Genomic DNA, 23,451 nt, shown 5'->3' with positions numbered 1-23,451 from the left:
AAGATCTATACAATGTTGTTTATCAACAATATGTTCGGCAACGCAAGATTTATCCGGTGTACCGTATCTTACCTGAGCTAAATGTTCTTTAAATCTAGTTAATATTGATCTTCTAGTTTGCCGAACATATTTCTGATTACAATCTTTACAAGAAATTTCATAAATACCCGATCTTTCCAGTGGAGGTGTTTTATCCTTTGGATTACCTAATAATTGTTGTAATTTATTATTAGCACTATACACAAGTTTATAATTGACATTCTTAAAAATTCCTTTTAGACCACGGGCTAACTCTCTATCAAACGGTATCGAAAAATATTTAGACGTATCTTTCTCCACTTGAAAAGTCGAATTTTCAGAAATCATTAACCTATACCTACGTTTTCTAATTAATTTATCAACTAGCGAAGGAGAATATCCATTACATTCAGCCACATTCCTAATGTAATCTCTTTCTATTTCATATCTTTCGTTGGAAAGTGGGAAACTAAGTAATCTATGAACTAAGAAATTTAAACTAGCCATTTTATGTTCAACACTATGATGTGATTCATTAGGAATGTATTGGCAAAATGGTTATCAAGGGAGTTCGAAAATTTACCTGATCATGAACCTTCTTTCTCAGTTAAAAATAATATTGAATTCATTAACAAAATTAAAGATATAACATTGCATGAAGGTGAAATTTTGGTCTCCTTTGATGTATCTTCGTTGTTCCCAAGTGTTCCAATTCCACATACTTTAGGCTACTTAAAGGAATTACTGAACGCAAATGGTCTCGACAACAAAACTGTCAGTGAATATATTGAGCTTACATCGTTATGTATGAAACAAAATTGTTTTCAATTTAATAACAACTTTTTTGAACAGCGGGAAGGTACAGCAATGGGTAATCCATTGTCTCCATTTTTAGCTAATTTATTCATGAGTAGGTTTGAAGTGGAGGCTAAGAATCAGTTTGAGTATTTTCCAAGAGTATGGTTTAGGTATGTGGATGATATTTTTGCTGTTTTTGACACACATTCAGACACCATAGATAATTTTATTTCTAAGTTAAATAATCGTTTTCCTTCCATTAAATTTACGCATGAAATTGAGAACAACGACAGATTACCATTTCTAGATGTATTAGTTATTAGAAATACTAATAATTGCCTGGAATTTGATATCTATAGGAAAAATACGACCACACGCAAGATACATTCCTAATGAATCACATCATAGTGTTGAACATAAATTGGCTAGTTTAAATTTCTTAGTTCATAGATTACTTAGTTTCCCACTTTCCAACGAAAGATATGAAATAGAAAAAGATTACATTAGGAATGTGGCTGAATGTAATGGATATTCTCCTTCACTAGTTGATAAATTAATTAGAAAACGTAGGTATAGGTTAATGATTTCTGAAAATTCGACTTTTCAAGTGGAGAAAGATACGTCTAAATATTTTTCGATACCGTTTGATAGAGAGTTAGCCCGTGGTCTAAAAGAATTTTTAAGAATGTCAATTATAAACTTGTGTATAGTGCTAATAATAAATTACAACAATTATTAGGTAATCCAAAAGATAAAACACCTCCACTGGAAAGGTCGGGTATTTATGAAATTTCTTGTAAAGATTGTAATCAGAAATATGTTGGGCAAACTAGAAGATCAATATTAACTAGATTTAAAGAACATTTAGCTCAGATAAGATATGGTAGACCGGATAAATCTTGCGTTGCCGAACATATTGTTGATAATGAACATTGTATAGATCTTAATAATTTAAAATTAATTAAACAAGTCTCAAATTACAGGCAATTAGATGCATATGAAAGCATCAAAATTAATAAATGTAAAGATAGTGTGAACAGAGACAACGGTACAATTCCTTCAAGTTCTTTGTTCCTACTACTCTAGTGGCGGAAATCTAACTGTTACGCTCAGTTGGCTCTGACTCGGTTGGCTAGATTTTGCCACGCCCACTCGGTGCCCACTGAGCGAGTATATAAACGCTCCCATAGTATACCAGGTTGTGGCATCGTCGTTAGCAACATAGGAAATCCCATGTAAATTTTGAAGTGTCTAAATACTGATTTGCGTTCCTCCGTCCAAATATTGATTTGCCTGGTTTTGCACTGCTACCTGTCTAGTTTAAATTTAAAAATATATGTAGTTTTTCTTAAATTAGTTAAAACCGGCTTGTTCAAAATTGTCAGACATTTAAAAAACCTATTTACGACTTGGCTGTAAAATTAACAGGGGAGCCAATATTTGGACAGTTCAAAGTTATTGTTAGAATCACTTGGTATTAATTAATTCTAAAAAATATCTCTGTTGAACAACTCAACTATAAATAACTAACTCAAATTTCAATTATGACTATACGATACAATGACTCATATCTACCTCTGTCATGGACTGTTCAAGCATATATTCTAAATACAATGTATTATTTCGTAATATCTCTGGAAGCAAATGTACAGCGAACAAACGCATTAAGTTAATTTGGCGAAAGAGGCAGTTACAGTGTAACGACGTTATCCATAAAATGAATTCACATATTTCGCACATAATATGTAGGTATTTACAAGTTACACAGTAATATACAGTGTAGTTCTTTCTTAAAAATCATTTTATTATCTAGGTTTATCCTTCCTCGATAGTTTGTTTTTTGATTCATTTCAATAGCCTCATTTTTTTGTTGATATTCGCTTTTGAACCAGACACCATTTTTTCGTATTTTTTACATTAAACCACGTCTTTGCTTTTGGTCCTAGTCAAAAGACCTATAAAATAGGGTTTATGATTTTTGTAAACAAAAACAAACAAACACAACGCTTTATTGTACAAAAAGCCAAAACAGCTTCATCGACAAAGCAAAACAAAAAAGCACAAAAACAAATATACAAATAAACAAGTAAAAATGTCATACAATACAAATCAATTAAAAAAAAAATTACGTCATAAAATTACAAATAAAACATATATGGACATTGCAGAACACAGACGTATCTAGAAATTTTACAAAAGGAAAACTGTAAATGGATAAAATCATGTTATAATAACATAAAATCAAGAGTTATAAAATATTAAATACTAGACCTTTAACCAGTGTGTGAGATGATCAAAATATTAAAATTCAAAATTGTTCATGATTAAACATCAACAAAAAAGTCGTTTACCGCATATAGGGCTCTCTCCAGTAAGTATAATTTCAGAGCTTTGCGAAATGCGGGAAAGAATGAAAGTGACTTGATATTCGAAGGCAAATGATTGTACATTTTCTTGGCATTGTACAGTATTGAGCCCTTAACTAGTTCTGAACTCGGAGTTGGCAGATAAATATCGTGCTCCGCATTCCTAAGTGGATAGTTGTAAGAAGGCCTTTCCGGAATAGAGAATATGTGTTTCCAGATTAAGCAAACAGATTCAAAAATGAATAAGGAAGGAAGAGTCAGTATTTTGAAATTTTTAAAGAAATTCTGGCAGTGAGTTCTACTGTTTAGTCCCAATAAGTATCGAACTGCTCTCTTTTGAAGTTTGAAAATACGATCAAATTTTGTCGCGCAGCAAGTACCCCAGAATGGAAGGGCATAACGAAGATGCGACTCAAAAAGAGCATAATAGACCATTCTAGAGGTTGATGAGTTAAGTTCCTTAGAAACTGATCTTAGCGCAAAACAGGCAGAGCTTAGTTTCTTTGATAAGGTTTCGATGTGCAAGTCCCATTTTAACGAGTCTACAACAAATCCTAAGAATCTCACAGAGTCCACGACGTCAATAGTGGTGTTATTAAGTACAAAAGGTTGTATTGTACTTTTGTATGACAAAACTTTAGTTTTTGAAAGGTTGAGGCATAGGAGATTAGAATCGCACCAAGATTTAATGGTGCGTAAGTCACTGGATATAGTACTATATAGTGCCGAAACATCTGGGCCGCTCCAAGTGAAACTAGAGTCGTCCGCAAAGAGACAGATTTTACCGCTAATGTCTAGACTTGCAATGTCGTTGATAAACACCAGAAATAAAATAGGGTCAAGTACTGAACCCTGAGGGACACCGCATTCTATAGGCTTACAAGAAGACATAGACGTAGTTGCCTTACACTCACAAGCTGCCTTCTGTTGCCAAGATACGACTTAAGCCATTCGAGCGGCACTCCCCTGAATCCATAGTATTGCAATTTGTTAATTAAGATATTATGATTTACACAGTCGAAAGCCTTAGAGAAATCACAGAAAATTGTAGCTGTAGAGTGATGGTTATTCAGGCTAGAGTATACATTATTAAAAAGGTCGAACATAGCATCATTTGTGCAACTGTTACTTAGAAATCCAAATTGATGAGTAGAAAGTACTTTATATTTAAGGAGAAAAGATAGAAGCCTTTTTTTAACCAATCTTTCAATGATCTTAGATAATGTGGGCAGGAGAGCAATTGGGCGATAGTTCGAAGCTTAATCTTTATCTCCTCCTTTATGCAGAGGAATAATTATTGCTGTCTTAAGGCAGTTTGGAAAAACTCCTTTTTGGAATGACTCATTAATTAAAGTAGTAAGATATATTAATGTGCATTCCGGAAGTTCAGAGATCATTTTGAGAGTAAGCCCATCAGTCCCAGATGAGAATTTATTTTTAATATTTTTAATTGTACTATGGAGCTCATCTAATGCTACGGGCGTGAAGAAGAAACTGTGTAAATTCTCATTTGCTTTAGGGAGATATGAAAGTGAATCATGGGAAGGAGTTATGGTGTTCACTAAATTTTTAGCCACATTAACAAAGTAAGTGTTTAAATCTTCAGGTGAATTAAAGACTGTGCCAGACGAAGCAGTCTTATTCCTTAAGTCATTTACAATGTCACTGTCTTTGAAAAATCATATTATTATTGTCTGTTGGGCTCTCGGACTCTAGCAGATATATATAGTTTTAAGTCCAAAGGTGCGTACTCACTAGAGCATTTCAAATCAAACCAAACCAAACGAGCCGAGCGCACACGAACGAACTCAATAAGGAAAAGATCGCGATGTTCACAGTACTTGTTGTATTCGCTGTGTTCCCACGTTCAGTTGTATTTAATTTTTATTCGCGCTTTGAATCCCTAATCTACATTTTTCACGTGATTGCTTCTATACAGCTAGGTTAGAAATCATGTGACGTTTGCCCAATCTTCCCATTCCAATCTTTCCATTTCCCATTGACCCGTCGGCAGCCGATGCGGCTGACGTAACAGTATTTTGGAGTACTTCAAATTTTCATAAAAACAATTTTTTTTCGGTTTCATTTCAATTATTTGCAGGCTTTTAATTCAGAGATTATTTTGTTGGAATTAATTTACCATGTACAAATATGTATTTATAAATTAAATATTGACGTGCATAGTGTAAATAGTTTAGAACAATTACTGCAAATAAATATTTTAGTAACTACTAATTTCGCTACTAACTACTAAATCACAATGGATAAAAAACATTTAAGTTGTGTAGTTTGTAAAAAAGTTACTGTGACAAAGTTATTGTTTTTTATGAAGGCAGACTACAAAAATGCAAAGAATTTTTAAGTGCGCCAACAACATGGTTTAAAATTTAAAGAAGTGGTAGTCCCGACAAAAGAGTACCATGTACAGTGCTAAAAAGATAAATATTCTGGAATTTTATTAAAGTACCATTGTTAATCTTTCTAAATAGATTCAAAAGTAAGTAAAAGTGCTTTACTTTTATGCTTAGGCGTTAAAATGACTTTTTTATATTGTCAATCAGGTCGCAAAAATTAATAATAATATAATATGTCACAAAAGTGTAATAATAATTATACTTTTGTGACGTTTGAAAAAAATATATTTTATATTATGCTAATTTTTAAATAATTATTCGTCTTTTTATTATTTCAGATACAAAATACTTAAATTAAAAAGTTTTATTGGAAGGATTTCAATCATACATTTTTATTAAAAAATGTTTCTTTTTATTTATTCAATATTAGTTAGTTTTTTTTTAAGTTTTTACGACTCCAAAATGCTGTTACGTCAGCCGCATCGGCTGCCGAGGGGTCTCAATAAACTATCTTTCTCGCGCTTATAGATACTCATAAGACTTTCTTATCGCGCTCATTTAAAATCTTTATTCGCGTCTGGCAAGTATTAAATCCCAATTGAATTCGTCTGGCAATTAACACATATTTTTTAATATCATCTAATAAACACGCTGTAAAAATTTTAGAATGCCTAAAGTATATTTTCCAGGTATAATAATTATACATATTTGGAATGGCCGGGTTACACTTTAAACCCGAAAAAAAAGTCTGGCATACTTATTTCTAGGTTAAATAGATGCTAAAATTTAAGAATAGACAAATTTCAAGTTGCCTAAAGAATGTTTTTTGGATTGATTTTTTTGCAAATGTTATGGGTTGCGCAGTAGCGAAATACCCCCAACCCCCCAGCCAGACTTAGGATTCTGGATTTACCAGTTAATAAACTATACATTTTAAGTTATTCTAGCTTGCCTAAAATATGTTCTCTAAATTTGTCGTCAGCTCTTAGTGTCGTGATCCTGGATTGGACCACCGTCGTCACCAATCTTGTAGTCGCTGCCACCAAATGTTGTAGTTCTCTATTTGACTCGTATCACCACTTGTTGGGAATGTTATTCTTTATTTTTTTATAATTAAATTCTTACTAAGTTGTTATTACTTTTTATTTTTAAACTTTTAATACAAAATATAAATTTAGCAGTATTACGTCTATGAAAAATTTTTATGAATGTTCCCGGTCCCTTCTGTGACCGTGCTTTTATGAGAATGCCCTCTCCGAAAATCCACGGGCGTACCTACTATTTCTTAATAATATTTTCAGGTAGGTTTGCAAAGGGACAAACATGACCATTTCTTAAGTAAATAGAAACCAGACATCGCGTCTGAAAGTAAACGAATTACAAAGGAAAACTAAAAATGATGCAACTATTTATGACTATTTCTTCCAAATTTCATCTTAAGGTAATGGTTCTGTTTATTTGCATCACCCATCTTTCTGAGAAGAATAATAATGTTGATGGTATTTTTCGTACCTTAAATTCTTTAGGCATAGCCGTAGAATAAGGGTAAAAATAATATTTTATACAATTTGTCGAATATACATATACATATAACCATATTAAATGTATGTTCACAACACCTCCCCCCTTAATGAGAGATTTCATGAGGTGAAAGTGATATGAAATCTCAAAACAAATGTTTATATAATTAATTAGTATAACTCAGATGGAAATGAATAAAAGTACATATATAAAAGTATTATACAAGTCTTAACTACTAATTATAACTAACTTACATTCTAACTTAACTAACATTTTTTTTTATAACTATTGCAGATTTAAAAATGTATCAAATGCGGAAATTATTTTTCTTTTAATGGTCGCCTTGATGGTACATACCCAATGGGTCTGCGCGAGGGCGCCTGTAAATTAACATTCTCTTCTTCGGAGTTTTCATAGTTACCTACATTTTCAGAGTTTTGGCTAATATTACGATTATAATGAGCAACATATCTATCACTATTTCTAGAAGATGGTTCCACAGACTGATTAACTCTAATGCATAAGTTTGGAATAATTCCGCAACAGGCTGTCTTGTTAGTACATTTTGTATACAATTTATAAATAATAAAAATAATAGCAAGAAGAGCTAAGATATAGGCAATTACAGATGCTGGAAATGTATAATTGTTTACAAGTTTCCTTTTTAGAATTTCATCACCTAACTTTTCAATATCTTCTAGCTTATGGCTCGCTACATTAAGTTCGGGGATGTGCTTTGTTAATTTCCTATAATGTTCGTTGAGAAATATTTCACTAATGTTTATTTTTTCTTCCTTTATCCTTTCGCAACAATTATCACTAATGTCGAATGGTGGAATAAAATCACTTGAAATATTGGACTGGACTGTATTTCCATGAGGGATTAGCATTGATGATGCGCTATAAGCTTTACATTGTTTACCTATAGTGACACTACCGCAATTTTTTAGTATTACATCTACGTGATTTTTTTTATTATTACATGATATCGTAAGAGTTTCTGGATGAGGAACTGCAAATAACCAAGTGTTACTGGTTTGTAGTTGAATAAAAATTGCTCTATCTGACTGAATTATACGTTTGTCACAGATATCAGGTATGATATTTGTGAATTGCAATAATTTAACTTCGCAATTATCTGCCAAATGAGCAAGAGAAACTGGTTTTTGTTGCTTGCAAATAAATTTATTTTCTATAATTTTTAAACAAGTATTAAATTCTATTTCCGACAGTGTAATAAACTGCTGTTTGCTTTCGTCAATTGCTATATATTTAGATGAGGGTTGAATTAATATAAACTGGTTATTTGACATTAATTTTGGAAAGGGTGATATTTTATAAATATAGAATAAATTTGTTTCAATTAAAGGGATGTTTATAATATATATTAATCGTTTGTTTTCGAAATAAACTTGCAACTCGATAACATTTAGAATGAGATTTGCATTGAGCGGATCTAATGGTACAGGAAATTCTAATCCATGAGGTAGAGATTCGGACACATCTTTTAATTCGTTAATTAACCTTAATGGCGTTAATATTGAGGGGTGTAAAACTCCCTTTCTTGCTACTAAAATAGCATTCGTAATCGTCATGATTTCTAATTGTAATTGATTTAGCATCATATTTAAAATAGTGACGTGTTCTTCTATGCCGGTTTTTATATATAGAAAATGAAAATTTTCTTTGACTTTGCTTAATTCATCGCTAATCTTTTTTATATTATTTTTTAATAAATTTTCGTTAAAATCTAAAGTTCCAATAGTATTATTGAAATTAATTATTGTTGATTGAACAATTTTTGTTTGTTCTTTTAAAAGTTGAAGGACTGAAGTTTCGTCTTTATTCATTTGTGAAATTTTATCATTATAGTATTTAGCATCTTCTTCATCTAAAACGCCGAATAAAACTTTAGTTGCTTTTCCTACAATATTGAACCAACCTCGTTTTTGTCTACTTTCTGATAAATGACTATGACCGATCAATTCGTGTAAGACTTCTAGTTCTTTTTCAATTTTTTCGAAAGTGTATTTAGAACTTTTCAAAAATAACTGACAAATATAATAGTGATATTGAGCATTCTCATTATTGCATAAATCTGTAGTATACTTACGGTAATTCTTTAATGATAATAACTTATTACTAATATTTTCTAATTCTACAAAAGTTACTAGTTTCCATTTGTTATTAAAAAACCTTAGTTCGCCCAGGTGCTCAAAGTGTATTCCAGGGTTCAAGTCATAAGTGGTTATATTGTATTCTGAGTGGACTACTGCTAGGATACTGGTAATTATTATAAATAAATTAACCCTAAAACAAAATATATATACTAATAATAAGCTAATTAAAATTTATTAATTCTAGTTTTTATAATCTATATATACTGATTATGTTTAGTTTTAATAATAAAAATATTTTAATCTATTTGCATGAATAGTTTGTTTATTTTTTCCTTTTTGAATTGTATAATTTACATCTGATATTTTTTTTATAATGGTATATGGACCAATCCATAAGGCGGAAAGTTTTTTACTTCTGCCACGTCGAACTGATTCGTCGTAAAGTAACACTTTGTCACCAATTTCGAATATTCTGGTATAACTGTTTTTATCGTAATTATTTTTTGATATGTTTTTACATTTTAATAAGTTTTCTTTAGCTAATTGATTAGAATGTTGCATTTTTTGTTTAAGATTGTTTATGAAATCATCATAAGTATAATTGACTTTAGGTGGTTGTTTAACTGATGTTGGTAATGTAGGAATATGTCCGAATAAAAGTTCAAATGGAGAAAATTGTGTAGCAGTGTGAGGTGTAGTATTATATGTAAATGTTGCATAGGGAATCCAATTATCCCAGTCTGTTTGAGATGTCTTAATGAAGTGTCTTAAATATTCTTCTAGAACTTTATGAGAGCGTTCTAGTGCTCCGTTTGACTCTGGGTGATAACTTGTTGTTTGGATCTTTTTTATCTTTAAAAACTTGCAAGTACTTTTAAAAATATCACTTAAAAAATTTGACCCCTGATCTGTGACTAGCATGTCAGGTATTCCGTAAATGCATATAATATTCGTTACAAAATGATGCGCTACAGTTACAGCTTCTTGATTTCTCATAGGTATATTAATTATATATTTTGTTAAATCATCCTGAAAGGTTAATATGTATTTGTGACCATTTTCGGTTTCTGGTAGTGGTCCAACTATATCTAAAAAACATTTTTCGAACGGTTTTGATGCCGTGGTCGTAATTACCATAGGCATTTTTGTTTTTCGAGACTGTTTATTTTTTTGACAAAGTTCACATTTTTTTATAAACTCTTTTATGTCTTTTTTCATACCTTTCCATGTATATAATTGAGATAATTTTTTATATGTGCGGGATGACCCTTGATGACCTCCTAATGGACAATTGTGATTTTCATTTAATAATACAACTTTTTCAGCATCTGAGGGGTTGATAAGACTGTTGTTAAATATTGTAATTTCTGAATAGAGGTCTTTAAAAATATATCTTATCATAGGAAGAACGATTTCCCATTTGACTAATGAGTTGTAATGATATTTTATAAATGATAGTTCGGTTTTTTCGTTGGATATAATATTTCGTAAAGTTAGTAAGCAAGACCAAATATTTTCATAATTAATATCACTGAATGTATTTTCGTTGTCTGTTAATAGAAATATATTACAATTATTTTGTTGATACTGAAAAACTGACGGCATGTCTAAAGGATTTGTGTTATCGTAATGTTCTAAAAATGTATTAATTTGTTTATTTTTTTCTAGAATTTTAAAGTCGTTTTTGTTGAATAATTTTGGCAAAAATAAAACTATAGGTATAAGTTGTGGTGTTTCAAACAGATTTGTGTTTTTTTCTTTGACTTTGGAATTAATAATTATATGGCTTTCGAGATGTGTTTTAAAATTATCATAATTGGTAATAATAGAATTGACATTTGTTGTGCTAACTATTCTACTCAATGCATCAGCATTTGTATTAATCTTTCCAGCTTTATAAATTATTTCATAGTCATATTCTTCAAGTTTTATTCTAAAACGCGTCAAACGAGAACCAGGGTCTTTGATATTAAATATATAGAGTAGGGGTTTGTGATCTGTAACAATTTTAAATCTTGTGCCAAAAATATATGGACGGAAATGTTTTACTGCCCAGACGATTGCAGTTAGCTCTTTTTCTGAAGTTGAATAATTTTGTTCTGCTTTATTTAGAGTTCTACTAGCAAACGCTATTGGACGATCATGATTAACCTTACCCTGCGATAAAATTGCTCCTACTGCGAAATTACTCGCATCTGTTGTTATAATAAATTCTTTGGTAAAATCTGGGTATTGGAGAACAGGTGGAAAAGTTATACTATCTTTAAGAATTTGGAAAGAATTTTCGCATTTTATACCCCAATTAAAAACAGAATCTTTTTTTAATAATTCGGTTAAAGGTTTAGCAATTTTAGCGAAATTTTTGATAAATTTCCTATAATATCCTACAAGCCCTAAAAAAGATTTTATATCTTTAGGATTTTTAGGTTGCGGAAAGTTTGTTACACATTGAATTTTTGATGGATCTGGTTTAATGCCGTTTTCTGTAATAATGTGACCTAAGTATAAACATTCTTTTCGTAAAAACTGACACTTCGAAGGTTGAAGTTTTAAATTATGTTGTCTAAATCTTTGAAAAACTTCAATTAATCTATCGTTATGTTCATTTAAGTTGTTTGCATAAATTACTATATCATCTAAATAAATAAAGCATTTCATACCATTAAGACCGCTTAAAACTGTGTTCATGAGTCTTTGAAATGTGGCGGGAGCTCCTTTTAAACCGAAAGGCATTCTGTTATAAACGTAATGTCCTGTATTAGTGCTAAAAGCGGTTTTATTTTTATCTTTTTCGTCCATTTCTACCTGATGAAATCCACTAGTAAGATCTAAGGTAGTAAAATAATGAGATTTTCCTAACTGGTCTAAAATTTCTGCTATATTAGGTAGAGGATATGCGTTTCCAATGGTAATTTCATTTAACTTTCGAAAATCAACGCATACTCTAAATTTAGGTGATAATGGGTCGCTTTTCTTAGGAACAACTAGTAAAGGACTATTCCAAGGACTGTCCGAAGCGGAAATTACCCCGTCTTTTAACATTTGCTCAGTTTGTTCATTAATTATTTCTTTATGTTTGAAAGGCAATCTATAAGGTTTTACGTTAATAGGACCTTTATTACTTTCTGTCGGTATAGTGTGTTTTATTGTGTTGGTGCTTGTTAGTTTATCGCCTTCTAAGTAAAAAATATCGTTAAAATCTCTACAAATATCTAATACTGAATTAGTTTCTTCTTCATTTAATTGGTCTAGATTAATTTCTTTTCTTATTTTAGCAAAACGATCGATAATGTCATAATTATATGTTTCTATAAATTCGTACTCATTAAAAGAAATAGGTTCGACATTCACTCTAGGTGTATGGATAGTTTGAGCTTCATTAGAAATATTTAATATGCTAACTAAACATTTATAGTTCTGGACTTTTGTTAGGCTTGACCCTAGATATAAATGTTCGGATAATTGTTTTGAAACTACTATGCCTTCGGACGAAGATAAATTAGCTAGAGCAGGTACAATAATTTGACATCTCGCGGGAATTATTGTAGTTGCTTCTGACGGCAAAATTTTAAAAAAATTGTCTTCAAAATTAATGACTCCGTCTTCGTAATTTATTTTGGCTTTATACTTTTGCAAAAAATCGCGTCCTAATAGTCCATCACTTTTAATCGGTATACTATCTGGCACAATGTGAAAAGGATGAGTTATTGCTTTGTTATTGTTTAATTTAATTGGGATGTTACAAACACCTTTAGTAAATACAGGTTCTTTACTTATACCTTTTAATTCTATAATGCAAGTTTTATTTAATTTTAGATTATTTTGTAATAAGATACATTCTTTCAATAAAGATATATCTGCCCCTGTATCTAATAAAAGATGTAATTCTTTATCTTTTATATCTAAAGAAGGGATTTTAATTATCTCTAATTGTTGGTAACTATCGGAAAATAATACTGATTTATGCGGTATGTCAATTAAGTTTTGCTCAATTTTAATTTTATTTTTATGCTCAGGTAGTGTGTAATTCATAGAACAGCTATTATCTAATTTTAAGAAGCGCTTAATCGGCTGCTCGCGACCAAGGCTTCGCTCTCGTTTCCCGAAAAATTTTGAGATGTGCTCGGTTCTGAAAAATAATTATCTGCTGAATTGATTAACGACTGAGAATTTATAGTTTGAATTTGTTGTGGTGATCTATTATTTGAACTATTAAAATTGGTAGTACTGGATTCATTATTGTAATTAGAAAAATTTTGAGATTGTTGAGGTATCGAAACATTTTGCTGCCGTTGAGGAACTTGTGAGTTATTAAAATTTCTTGGATTCTGAGAATATCTATTATTGTAATTTGAACGAGGATTATTACTGTTATAATTGTTACCATAATTACGATTATAATTACGCACGTCGTTGTTCTGATTAAAATTTTGATTGTTGTAGTTTCGATTAGTGAAACGTCCTTGATTATATTGTACTGTATTTACGTCTTGTCTATTTGAAAAATTATTATTGCTATTAAAATTTTGCGGTGGGCGTGTCTGATTATTGCTAGGTACATTTCTATTATATGAGTTACTATTTTGTTCGTATTGCCTAAGCTGTCTACACTGTGATGTTAAATGATTATTTTTAAAACAAAATAAACAGGAATTATTAGAAGAATGATTATTTAATTGTCTATTTCCACGCTCTACAAAACCTATATTTTTAAAATGCGAGTTTTTAAACCTGTCATTATTCTCAAGTTCCATTTCAATTGCTAATGATAAAGCTTTATCTAAATATGTAGTATTTTCGGCAATAATACGCATTTGAATTTTTTCATCGTTGAGTCCTTTTCTAAAAGTATTGACTAAAATGGAGTTTAAATTTTCTATTAAAACAGTAGCTTCGTTATTTGCATAATTTAAGTGACACGTTTCTTTATATTTATTAAAGAGAATTTGTAATCTATCGCCATATTCTTTTACAGTTTCCAAAATGTTGCTTTATATTCATTATTTGTGTTAGAAAATGCGATGGTGGTGTTTTATCAGTAAAGTGCTCTAATAAGAAATCTTTTAGTTCTTCCCAATTTTGAAACTGTTTATATTGTGTTACCTCTTGTGCCTTCCCTTTTAATTTAGTACCAAAAAATTAAATCTACTAGTAATTCTTTTGATCCACTTTGACAATTTTAATATTGAATCACAATTTTTAAGAAAAATTGGAGTGAATTTGCGTCACCCTGACCATCAAATGAATTTATTAAATTCAGAACATCAGTTGCGTCTTTACCTCCTGCCATTATTATATTTTATTAATGATTTATTACTTTAGTTTAAGAATTATTATTTATTTTTATAGATGTATTTTTAGTTTGAAGAGAGAAAAAAAATATTTACGAATTTTAAGCAATATTTTTTTTTTTTTGTTATTTGCAGCCCAGAATTATTATTGTCTTAACTTAAATCTAACTAACTAAAATCAGAAGAAAAACAGTAGCGTCACAATACAGTAAACAAATGAAAGACTTACCCCCGTCATCATCTGGTGAAAACAAAAGCTTCCCTAAGGAGACTTGCTGCTGCGTCTGGCGCTCCTTCAGTGTCCCCAATGTCTACGTCTCGTGTCGGGCTTCTTGCTGCTTCTTGGTGCACCTTCAAGAACTGCCCGTTGCCTCTATCTTCTTCCAAAAACTGGTAGGTTTTCTGCTGCGTCTGGCGCACCTTCAGGAAACCTTGGTAGTATCCCACCGCTGCCACCAATGTCGTGATCCTGGATTGGACCACCGTCGTCACCAATCTTGTAGTCGCTGCCACCAAATGTTGTAGTTCTCTATTTGACTCGTATCACCACTTGTTGGGAATGTTATTCTTTATTTTTTTTATAATTAAATTCTTACTAAGTTGTTATTACTTTTTATTTTTAAACTTTTAATACAAAATATAAATTTAGCAGTATTACGTCTATGAAAAATTTTTATGAATCTCCGAAAATCCACGGGCGTACCTACTATTTCTTAATAATATTTTCAGGTAGGTTTGCAAAGGGACAAACATGACCATTTCTTAAGTAAATAGAAACCAGACATCGCGTCTGAAAGTAAACGAATTACAAAGGAAAACTAAAAATGATGCAACTATTTATGACTATTTCTTCCAAATTTCATCTTAAGGTAATGGTTCTGTTTATTTGCATCACCCATCTTTCTGAGAAAGAATAATAATGTTGATGGATTTTTCGTACCTTAAATTCTTTAGGCATAGCCGTAGAATAAGGGTAAAAATAATATTTTATACAATTTGTCGAATATACATATACATATAACCATATTAAATGTATGTTCACAACATTAGGCTATTTTAAGGTGTCCGTTTTTGGTGCCGGTGAGTGTATATCAGATATGGGAAGTGCCCGCCATCTTGGATTTTATAGTCAAAAAATCCCTCTAAAACTGACAGGTAAAACATTATGTGTAGCTGGTGCTTAAACTGCCTGTTTTGGGGAAAATAAATTCACAATCCTTGGCATATTTTTATTTCTTACCCCGTGAGTACTTTTTCTGGGTCCTTCTTGTGTCCTCCCTGTTATCTCTACCCATTTTTTTAATCCGGATACAAAGGATGGATCTGCACACAATTCCAGCATAACCTTCCACTTCAAAACTAACGTAGCAAAAACGTACTTAATACAGTCACACAAAAGTCACAAAATAGTATGACGTAAATTCATTTTAAATAAACAATAACTAAATACACTTATTTATTAGAAACCCTGACCACTTTACCACCGAGGATTAAGTTGTTTTAAACAATAAATCACCGATATAATTTAAATATTATCGAATAGGTGCAAATAACCTCAAAACGATCAGTTGTTAATCGGTAGATATGAAACGTTTACACTGTTGAAAAAAAATACCGATGAAAAAATGTGAGCGATGATAATAATAATAACGCAATACAGATGTCAGATAACGACATCTCCAAATCAAAGTAAAAACATTATCTGAAGTGGTTTTTAATGAGATTAATTACACTTGTATGTAATTCTTGCGAATCAAAGCTACACAATAATTATTTAGAAGCACGTAATTTGATTCAAAATAAAAAGAATGAGATAATGATATAAAATATCTCGAAAGCGTATAGACTATATAACATTTACTACATTATAGCCCAAAAACTTCAGTTAAAATTTTTCGAAAGAAGAAAAAAAATAGAGGGTCAAAATTAGAAAGATTTGGACGCTAGTTTCTACTTGACAAATAGATGACAAAATCATAGTTTTGACCTAAGACATCTAACTTACAGAGATAAAAGTAAAAGTGTTTACATTTTCGACAGTGTACCTTATTTAAGTTTATCATAGTATAAGGAAATTAGTAGCTTTACTCCTTGTCAAATCTTTTGTTCTTTTTCTACCACTTTATATGACCTTTATCTCGCGTCCCGTGACCACTGACGTAGCTGTATAGTCGTAGTCTATAACTAGGCAAAGTATAGTCGTGACACTCGCCATAGTTTCACAGAGATGTTTTAGGAAAATATGAGTTCACAATAAAATAAAATAAAAAAAATTGATCATGGAGTAAAAATTTGCTTGAAAACAGAATATTTTCACATTTCGTGTAAGTAACAATTCTTCTGTATCTGAAAATCTTCTGATGGGAAGAAATGCGGAAAAAAATATATAATGACATATTTTTATATTATTATCTATTTCAAAGAGTTTCTACAACTTTTTTTTAATTTAAAACAAGTTTAATTTTAACATTAATGTGTTTGATTTGTAGCAATATATTGGTAAGGTGATTTTCACTGGATAACTAATATATTGAACGACACATCGTACTAAATAATAAAATAACATATTTAAACTTCAATAATTGCTAAAAAACATTACAGAAATTTTAAAAGAGAAAAAAAGCAAGAACAATGAGAAATAGCATCATTACTAATCTCACGTAATAAAAGAATAATTTTTTAGTTATTACCGAGTCCCGCGAAGGTACCGAGAGAACCGGGAATTAATAATTTCGAGTCCCGGTTCTTTGATATCTCAAAAGAACCAGGCATTTTCGGTTCTGAACCCTAGTTACCATATTATCAAGAAATTAAGTTTTTTAAATAAAAACTGAAAAAATTTCAAGATTTTTTTCCAAAAAAAATTGAGCAGAAAAATCCTCATATTTCTGGAGCCAAAATATACTACAAAAATATTTGCACTTATTTAAGACTCACCCTGTATAGGGCAAATCACGGTTATGGTACGTTATAGCGTTTCCGGAACCGGAACCGGTAATTTCGGTACCATGCCTCTAAGGAACCGGGATTTCCAGTTATTTTCGGTACTAGCAAATTTTTGTTCAATGATTTTTGCAGTTCGTTAAACAGCATGCAAGGGATGGTTGTCAAAAACCTGAACACAAACATGATGACTCAAAAAAAACTCAAAGCACAATTTTTTGAATTATTACTACAACCAATAGCAGCACACAGTAAGGTATTCATTTTTTGTCAATCAAATGAAACGCTCTGCAATCTGCGCATATTCGACAGATTGTAAAAACTGGCAGAAACTATTTGGGAGAGTGCAACTACTTTTTTCCTTCTACTATGGTAGGATATTACCAAAAATGATTAATGAAAATAAAATTATACCTACACTGACAAAAATATAGTTTTACAAAAAAAATAATGATACATTAGAGTATTTTTAATAAGAAATTTGTAAAAATAAGACAGTTAGCATAGTTTCACAAAAAAAATGTAATTTTGCAAAACAGTTTATTAATATTAAATGATTATTACTAAACGATATTATTTTTACAATGAGTTTTGTGAGTTTAAAAATTAAATTTAAATCAAAAATACAATCTTGTAGTTAAAATTGCATCTCCCTAGACATATTTACAAAACTTGTGTAAATCTACCATAATATATTTAGTAAAAAATGACGCCCCGTCACGTGATTTCTTGTGAAGCTGATGCGTATTAAGTAATCGACGTGTTTAGAGGAAACAACGAACGACGAAGAACATTATAATCTAAGAAGTTTTGAACAGCTGGGAGTCTCAGTTCGTGGGTGACTAGTGTTTTTATAATTTAGGGGTAAGTATATTATATTAATTACGTTTATATTTAGTTTCTGTAAATATAAAGCCAGCTCTCTTAGATTTTTTTATGTAAACAAAATTAATTGTAACAGCATTTCTGTAAGTATTATTTATTCCTGTTCCTTCTTTGTGGTGCCCGGTGGCGTAGAGGTACAGGCTCTCGTCTACCAATCGCAAGGTAGTGGGTTCGAATCCTACACCCGGCATTTCATCAGCCGACTATTTTTATTAAAATAAAAATAGTTTGGGTACCTAGGTCGACTCAGCCTTAAATGAGTACTTGGCTTAAATTAATAATAGGCGGTTGAAGCGTAGTGCTAGCCACATTAACCTAGCCAACCTAAACGCTATATACAGGAGCTATTATTATTATTATATATTATTTATTCTTTTAGACTGTGTTTCGTAGGACAAATTTAAGAGGACCGGAGTAGAGAGGACTCTATACATACGTAGTCTCTAAGTTAGTAAGTTAACTGTTTTGATTAGATACCTTTTTCTTGCATGTTTTTTTTATTTTGTATCTAATGGCAATTTTGTTTCTATTTTGGTTAGGCGCAGAATTCCAGTAAGGTTCTTCTAGACAAGAAGAGATGTAATGAGTATCTTACATACATAAGTTCTGTTTTGTGACTTTTTTTGTTAACCTTTAGAATAAATATTATAATTATAAACACGTGTTTTATTATGTTTATTAATATTTACTGGCGCTTTGTGAATTTACAAAAGTCATTGTAAATTTACTATAATAAAATGTTTTAATTTGTTGTTACTTTATAGTAATATTGTACGACGTGTATTATAGTAAGTATTAGAGTAATATGGTATAGAGTAATATGGTATAATAGTACAAGAAGTTGGCGATTTTAAAAGATAAATTTACAATGAATAAGTTAAATTTACTATGAGATACACATTTTCTAAATAAATTCACAAAGAATATTGGTGAATATAAAGATATATAACATATTTACATACATGCCACAAATTAGCTATACAGCGATTTTAGAAACGAGTTGTAAAAGAACGGCTGGTAAATTTACTACAATAATCTGTGGCAAGAAATAACCCTCAATATTGTTATTAAATTCACAAATTAATTTTTTCAGTGTATAAGTGACTTTTCATAATTTAATTATGGTAAAATATTATTTGATCGAAACAAAATTAATTAGTATTGAAATAAAGTGTTGTTTTATAATTACGTTAATTTTAATTAAGACTAACAGGTATTTGCAATTCATCTACAAGAGTCACGTTTCTCAAATAGGAGTTGTGTAAAACGCGTGTATAGGGTTGTGTAAATTAAAATTCTTCTCGTGTTTATATGGTATAGAGGCAAAATCAAGTATATTGGTCTGATATGGATGCGTATAATTTCATAGTTAATTTGTAATATAATAGCATTCAGCTCAGATGTCAATTTTATTTTGAATAATATACTGTTCTGCTGTGATAAAGAACAATTTACCTTATCTGGTCAAGATTTTTAGCCGACCATATAGTCTATAAAATGAATAACTTTGAATTTTGACCGTTATTTTTTACCAACATGGCAAATATACAATCCCTCTGTGAAAAAAGTTACTGATATTCTTTAAATTGAGTGCCTGAACGAATCAGATAGGTAACTCTTTTTACTTTCGTGAAATAGAAAAGGAAAATAATAAAACAAGTGACAGTTGCAAAAATCAACACGAAATTTCATCAGTAAAATGTCATCAGCTTTTGACATTTCTAAGTATCAGACCAATGCCGTCTCTAATAGAACTGCCACGGAGCGAGATTTATGACGTCACGCTAGTTAGATACTACGGATTAATAAATATGTTGTAGAATACATGGAAATCATAATTATTCCCCGTATTTTTGGTTTGTATTTTAAAAATGATATAGTATACATGAAATATACATAATATACAGTTAATAAATACAATATATATACCTATTTATAGTAATAAATACTTTGGCAAATAAACTATGAACCATACAAATGCAGCAAATGTTTTACAATATACAAATATGTGGCAATCTTTTGACAAGTTTATATTAATTTATTAATTGCAGTAAACATTATGTGGTGTTAGAAACAGTTATAAACTTAGTTATAAGCGTTTTTCCCGAACCTAAATCCCAAGAAAATCAAAAATTTTTGACAATTTTACATATAAAATGACAGCGATCTTTATTTCATAGCCATCGCTGACGCCATTTCTCTATGATATTGTATTATTTGCAAATATATTTTTCGAACATTGATACTTTTTTTTATTTTTTATTTTTTTTTGCAAAATATACATATACATTTTGTGAATGCAAATAATAATACATCACTATTAGTAGATATTGAATGAAATGAAATGTTGTTTGTTAAATTAGATCAATTTCCAAACCCCAAAATTTAAAATATATTTTACATTTTACCCATTATCTTAAGGTGCGTATTCATTATCCGAACGAACGAACGAATGAAAGTGCGGTATATTTAGACGGGGACCGAACGCATGCGGCCGTTCGTTCGTTCGTTCGCTCGACCATCCGTTTCGAGTCGGTACATCAAAGGCGTTCGCCAACAAATGCCTCCGGTCTTCTCGTGCGGTTCTATCGTACGGTCCCCGTCCATACCACTAGCGAACATTCGTTCGTTCGTTCGTTCGGATAATGAATACGCACCTTTATGTACCTATTCAGTATTTGTATATTGTAAAACATTTGCTGCATTTGTATGGTTCATAGTTTATTTGCCAAAGTATTTATTACTATAAATAGGTATATATTGTATTTATTAACTGTATATTATGTATATTTCATGTAAACTATATTATTTTTAAAATACAAACCAAAAATACGAGGAATAATTATGTTTTCCAGGTATTCTACAACGTATTTATTAATCTGTAGCATCTAACTAGCGTGACGTCATAAATCTCGCTCGGAGGCTGTTCTATTAGAGACGGCATTGCGTCAGCATGGCCGCAAGTTGCTAACCTTATAGCGTTTTTTATAAACATTACCACTGCGAACGGCAGCTTTTCATCGGAGAGCAGTCGTGGGTAAGGTATTTCACTAGAGAGAAAACTAATCAATAACAATAAACAAAAAAATATAGATATTGGGCGCCAGGCATGTACAGAGAAAGAAAACACAGTTGTATATTACTTAAAACTAATGACTATATTTATTCATGATGTTCTTTGCTGATACATGACATTGTAGAGTTCTAGTGAATATATAGTGGTTATATGTCAAAGAAAGTAGTGTTAAGAGTTGTACTAAATATCTATAAAAGTAATACCATTACAAGACGTAATGTAATGAAACCTAAAATCTGAAGCTGAAGATAAGAAACAACGGCAAATGCAGATTCTGTGGGGAAAGTGAGAAAACACCAGAAGACTTTATCAGTGAGTGAGCCGAAACGACGACAATTCCTGTCTCAAACTTGGATAGGACTGATATCGGAGATGGAGAACTAACCTCTGTAGAACAGTCACAGATACAGACTTTTGTCGAAGCCCTGAGACTGTACGATGTGTTATAACTCAAGAAAGGGGGACACAAAAGATCTATAAGGTCGCGGTGATTGACTTCCCCCCTCTCACACACAATCTATAATGAAGTACATGCACGCGACCTATATATCGATATCTAACTGGATAAACTGCACTGACATTGATATACGTCACCGTCATAAACGTCATAGATAGATAATTGAGTTTATGATGACTGCAAGCAGGTCTGCAATCTATCAACCTCGACCTGAAGTTTTATTTAGATTGTCTACGTGATTTTGTGCTAAATATATCGAAATGCAAGCAATACCTATATCTTATCAATTTGCTCCCGTTTGAAATCTGAATCGACGGGAATAACGATAATGCAGTAATTGGATATATGTTATATAAAACATGTGTGTTATTATTTCGTATTGGCCTGATTTAATGTTATCTAAACTTATTTTTATTTTAAAAAATATACCGTATGATCGAAAGAAAAACGGCGTCAAAGACGGCAGGGGAATAACAATCAATGCTAAGACGTCATTTACTAAAAATTGACATAAAACTTATCAAACATTAACACTAAAGCACTTAGTGATGTTGGTAGCGAATATTTCCATTGGAATTTTGCAGGAAATTGCAGAAATTTCCGAAATATTCGGTCCCAAAATCGCGAATATTCGCAAAAATCCGAATTTTGCAAGAAATTTCTTTTCAAAATTCAAGACATTGATTAAAAATTTAACGAAAGTGTATCAAGTATGCTTATTCTTAAATCAGAAGAAAAAGAATGCTTCTTCGCCTTACAAAATAGAAAACGTATGTCTCTTAAACCAATGCATTTTGCCGCGAATCTCTTGGACCCCTCTGTTTCCTGGGAGAGCAACTTAACAATGAAGAACACATAGCTGCTATGGAATTTATCAACAATATCACCAACAAACATCCTCAGTTTGTCAATAATAAAGAAGCCATTTTTACAGATGTAACAAATTATTGCGCCAAATCGGATTTATGGGGTCCCGACTACGTTTGGATGTTAGCTAAAAATGTAGACTGTCTAAGTTGGTGGCAAGCAATGTGTAAAAATACTCAGTTGAAATATTTAGCTGTTGTCCTGCTGTCTTTACCAACGTCATCTGCAGCCACTGAGAGAAGTTTCAGTACTAACAGTTTTATCCATACTAAAAAAAGGAATCGCTTAACTGCACAAATAGCCGACAAAATAATGTTCGTAGCTCATAACAATAAATTATTACTACAAAAACAAAAAGTGGATATGGAGCCTGATATTCAACAACATGAAACTCCTCCAGAACCACTAGAACCCGTAGAGGTAGAGGTCCATCCTTCAGAATCAGAACCAGATGATACATCAAATATATCTGATTTGGAAATAGAAACTGACGAAGACAATACTACTACTACTATAATACCCTATGAAGATGGGACCAGCTCGGCGCCTGATATTCCGGAATAGAATAATTCAGTTATTTGTGTTTTACGTTTTTTAAATTTATATTTCGTGCTTTTTTGTTTTTTTTTTAAATTCATTGTCATAGTTCGTGGTTTATGCACAAAATACAAATGTTACCAAATAATTTTTGTTATGGGTTATGTATTGTTTATTAAAAATATGACAACTAATATTATGTTTATTGTTTTTTTTTC

General features: G+C 31.0%; 2 protein-coding genes across 2 annotated transcripts in view; both read right to left on the bottom strand.

Annotated features, from left to right (window-relative positions):
• The window catches only part of LOC115877680 (transient receptor potential cation channel trpm-like), a 265,132-nt gene that overhangs the window by 203,317 nt on the left and 38,364 nt on the right, over window positions 1-23,451 (bottom strand). The gene's annotated exons all lie outside the window — the stretch shown is intronic.
• Window positions 7,155-14,726, bottom strand: LOC115877669. Its single transcript, XM_030893939.1, has 2 exons — window positions 14,698-14,726; window positions 7,155-9,366 (listed from the first exon to the last, which is right to left on the bottom strand). Exons 1-2 carry the CDS (start codon window positions 14,707-14,709, stop codon window positions 7,378-7,380), a joined length of 2,001 nt encoding a protein of 666 aa, XP_030749799.1. The 5' UTR covers window positions 14,710-14,726; the 3' UTR covers window positions 7,155-7,377.

The sequence above is a fragment of the Sitophilus oryzae genome, unplaced genomic scaffold (genome assembly GCF_002938485.1).
Source record: "Sitophilus oryzae breed Bouriz unplaced genomic scaffold, Soryzae_2.0 scaffold_1496_pilon_pilon, whole genome shotgun sequence".
NCBI classification, from domain to species: Eukaryota; Metazoa; Arthropoda; class Insecta; order Coleoptera; family Curculionidae; genus Sitophilus; species Sitophilus oryzae.
This window is presented reverse-complemented; position numbering and strand designations above follow the sequence as displayed.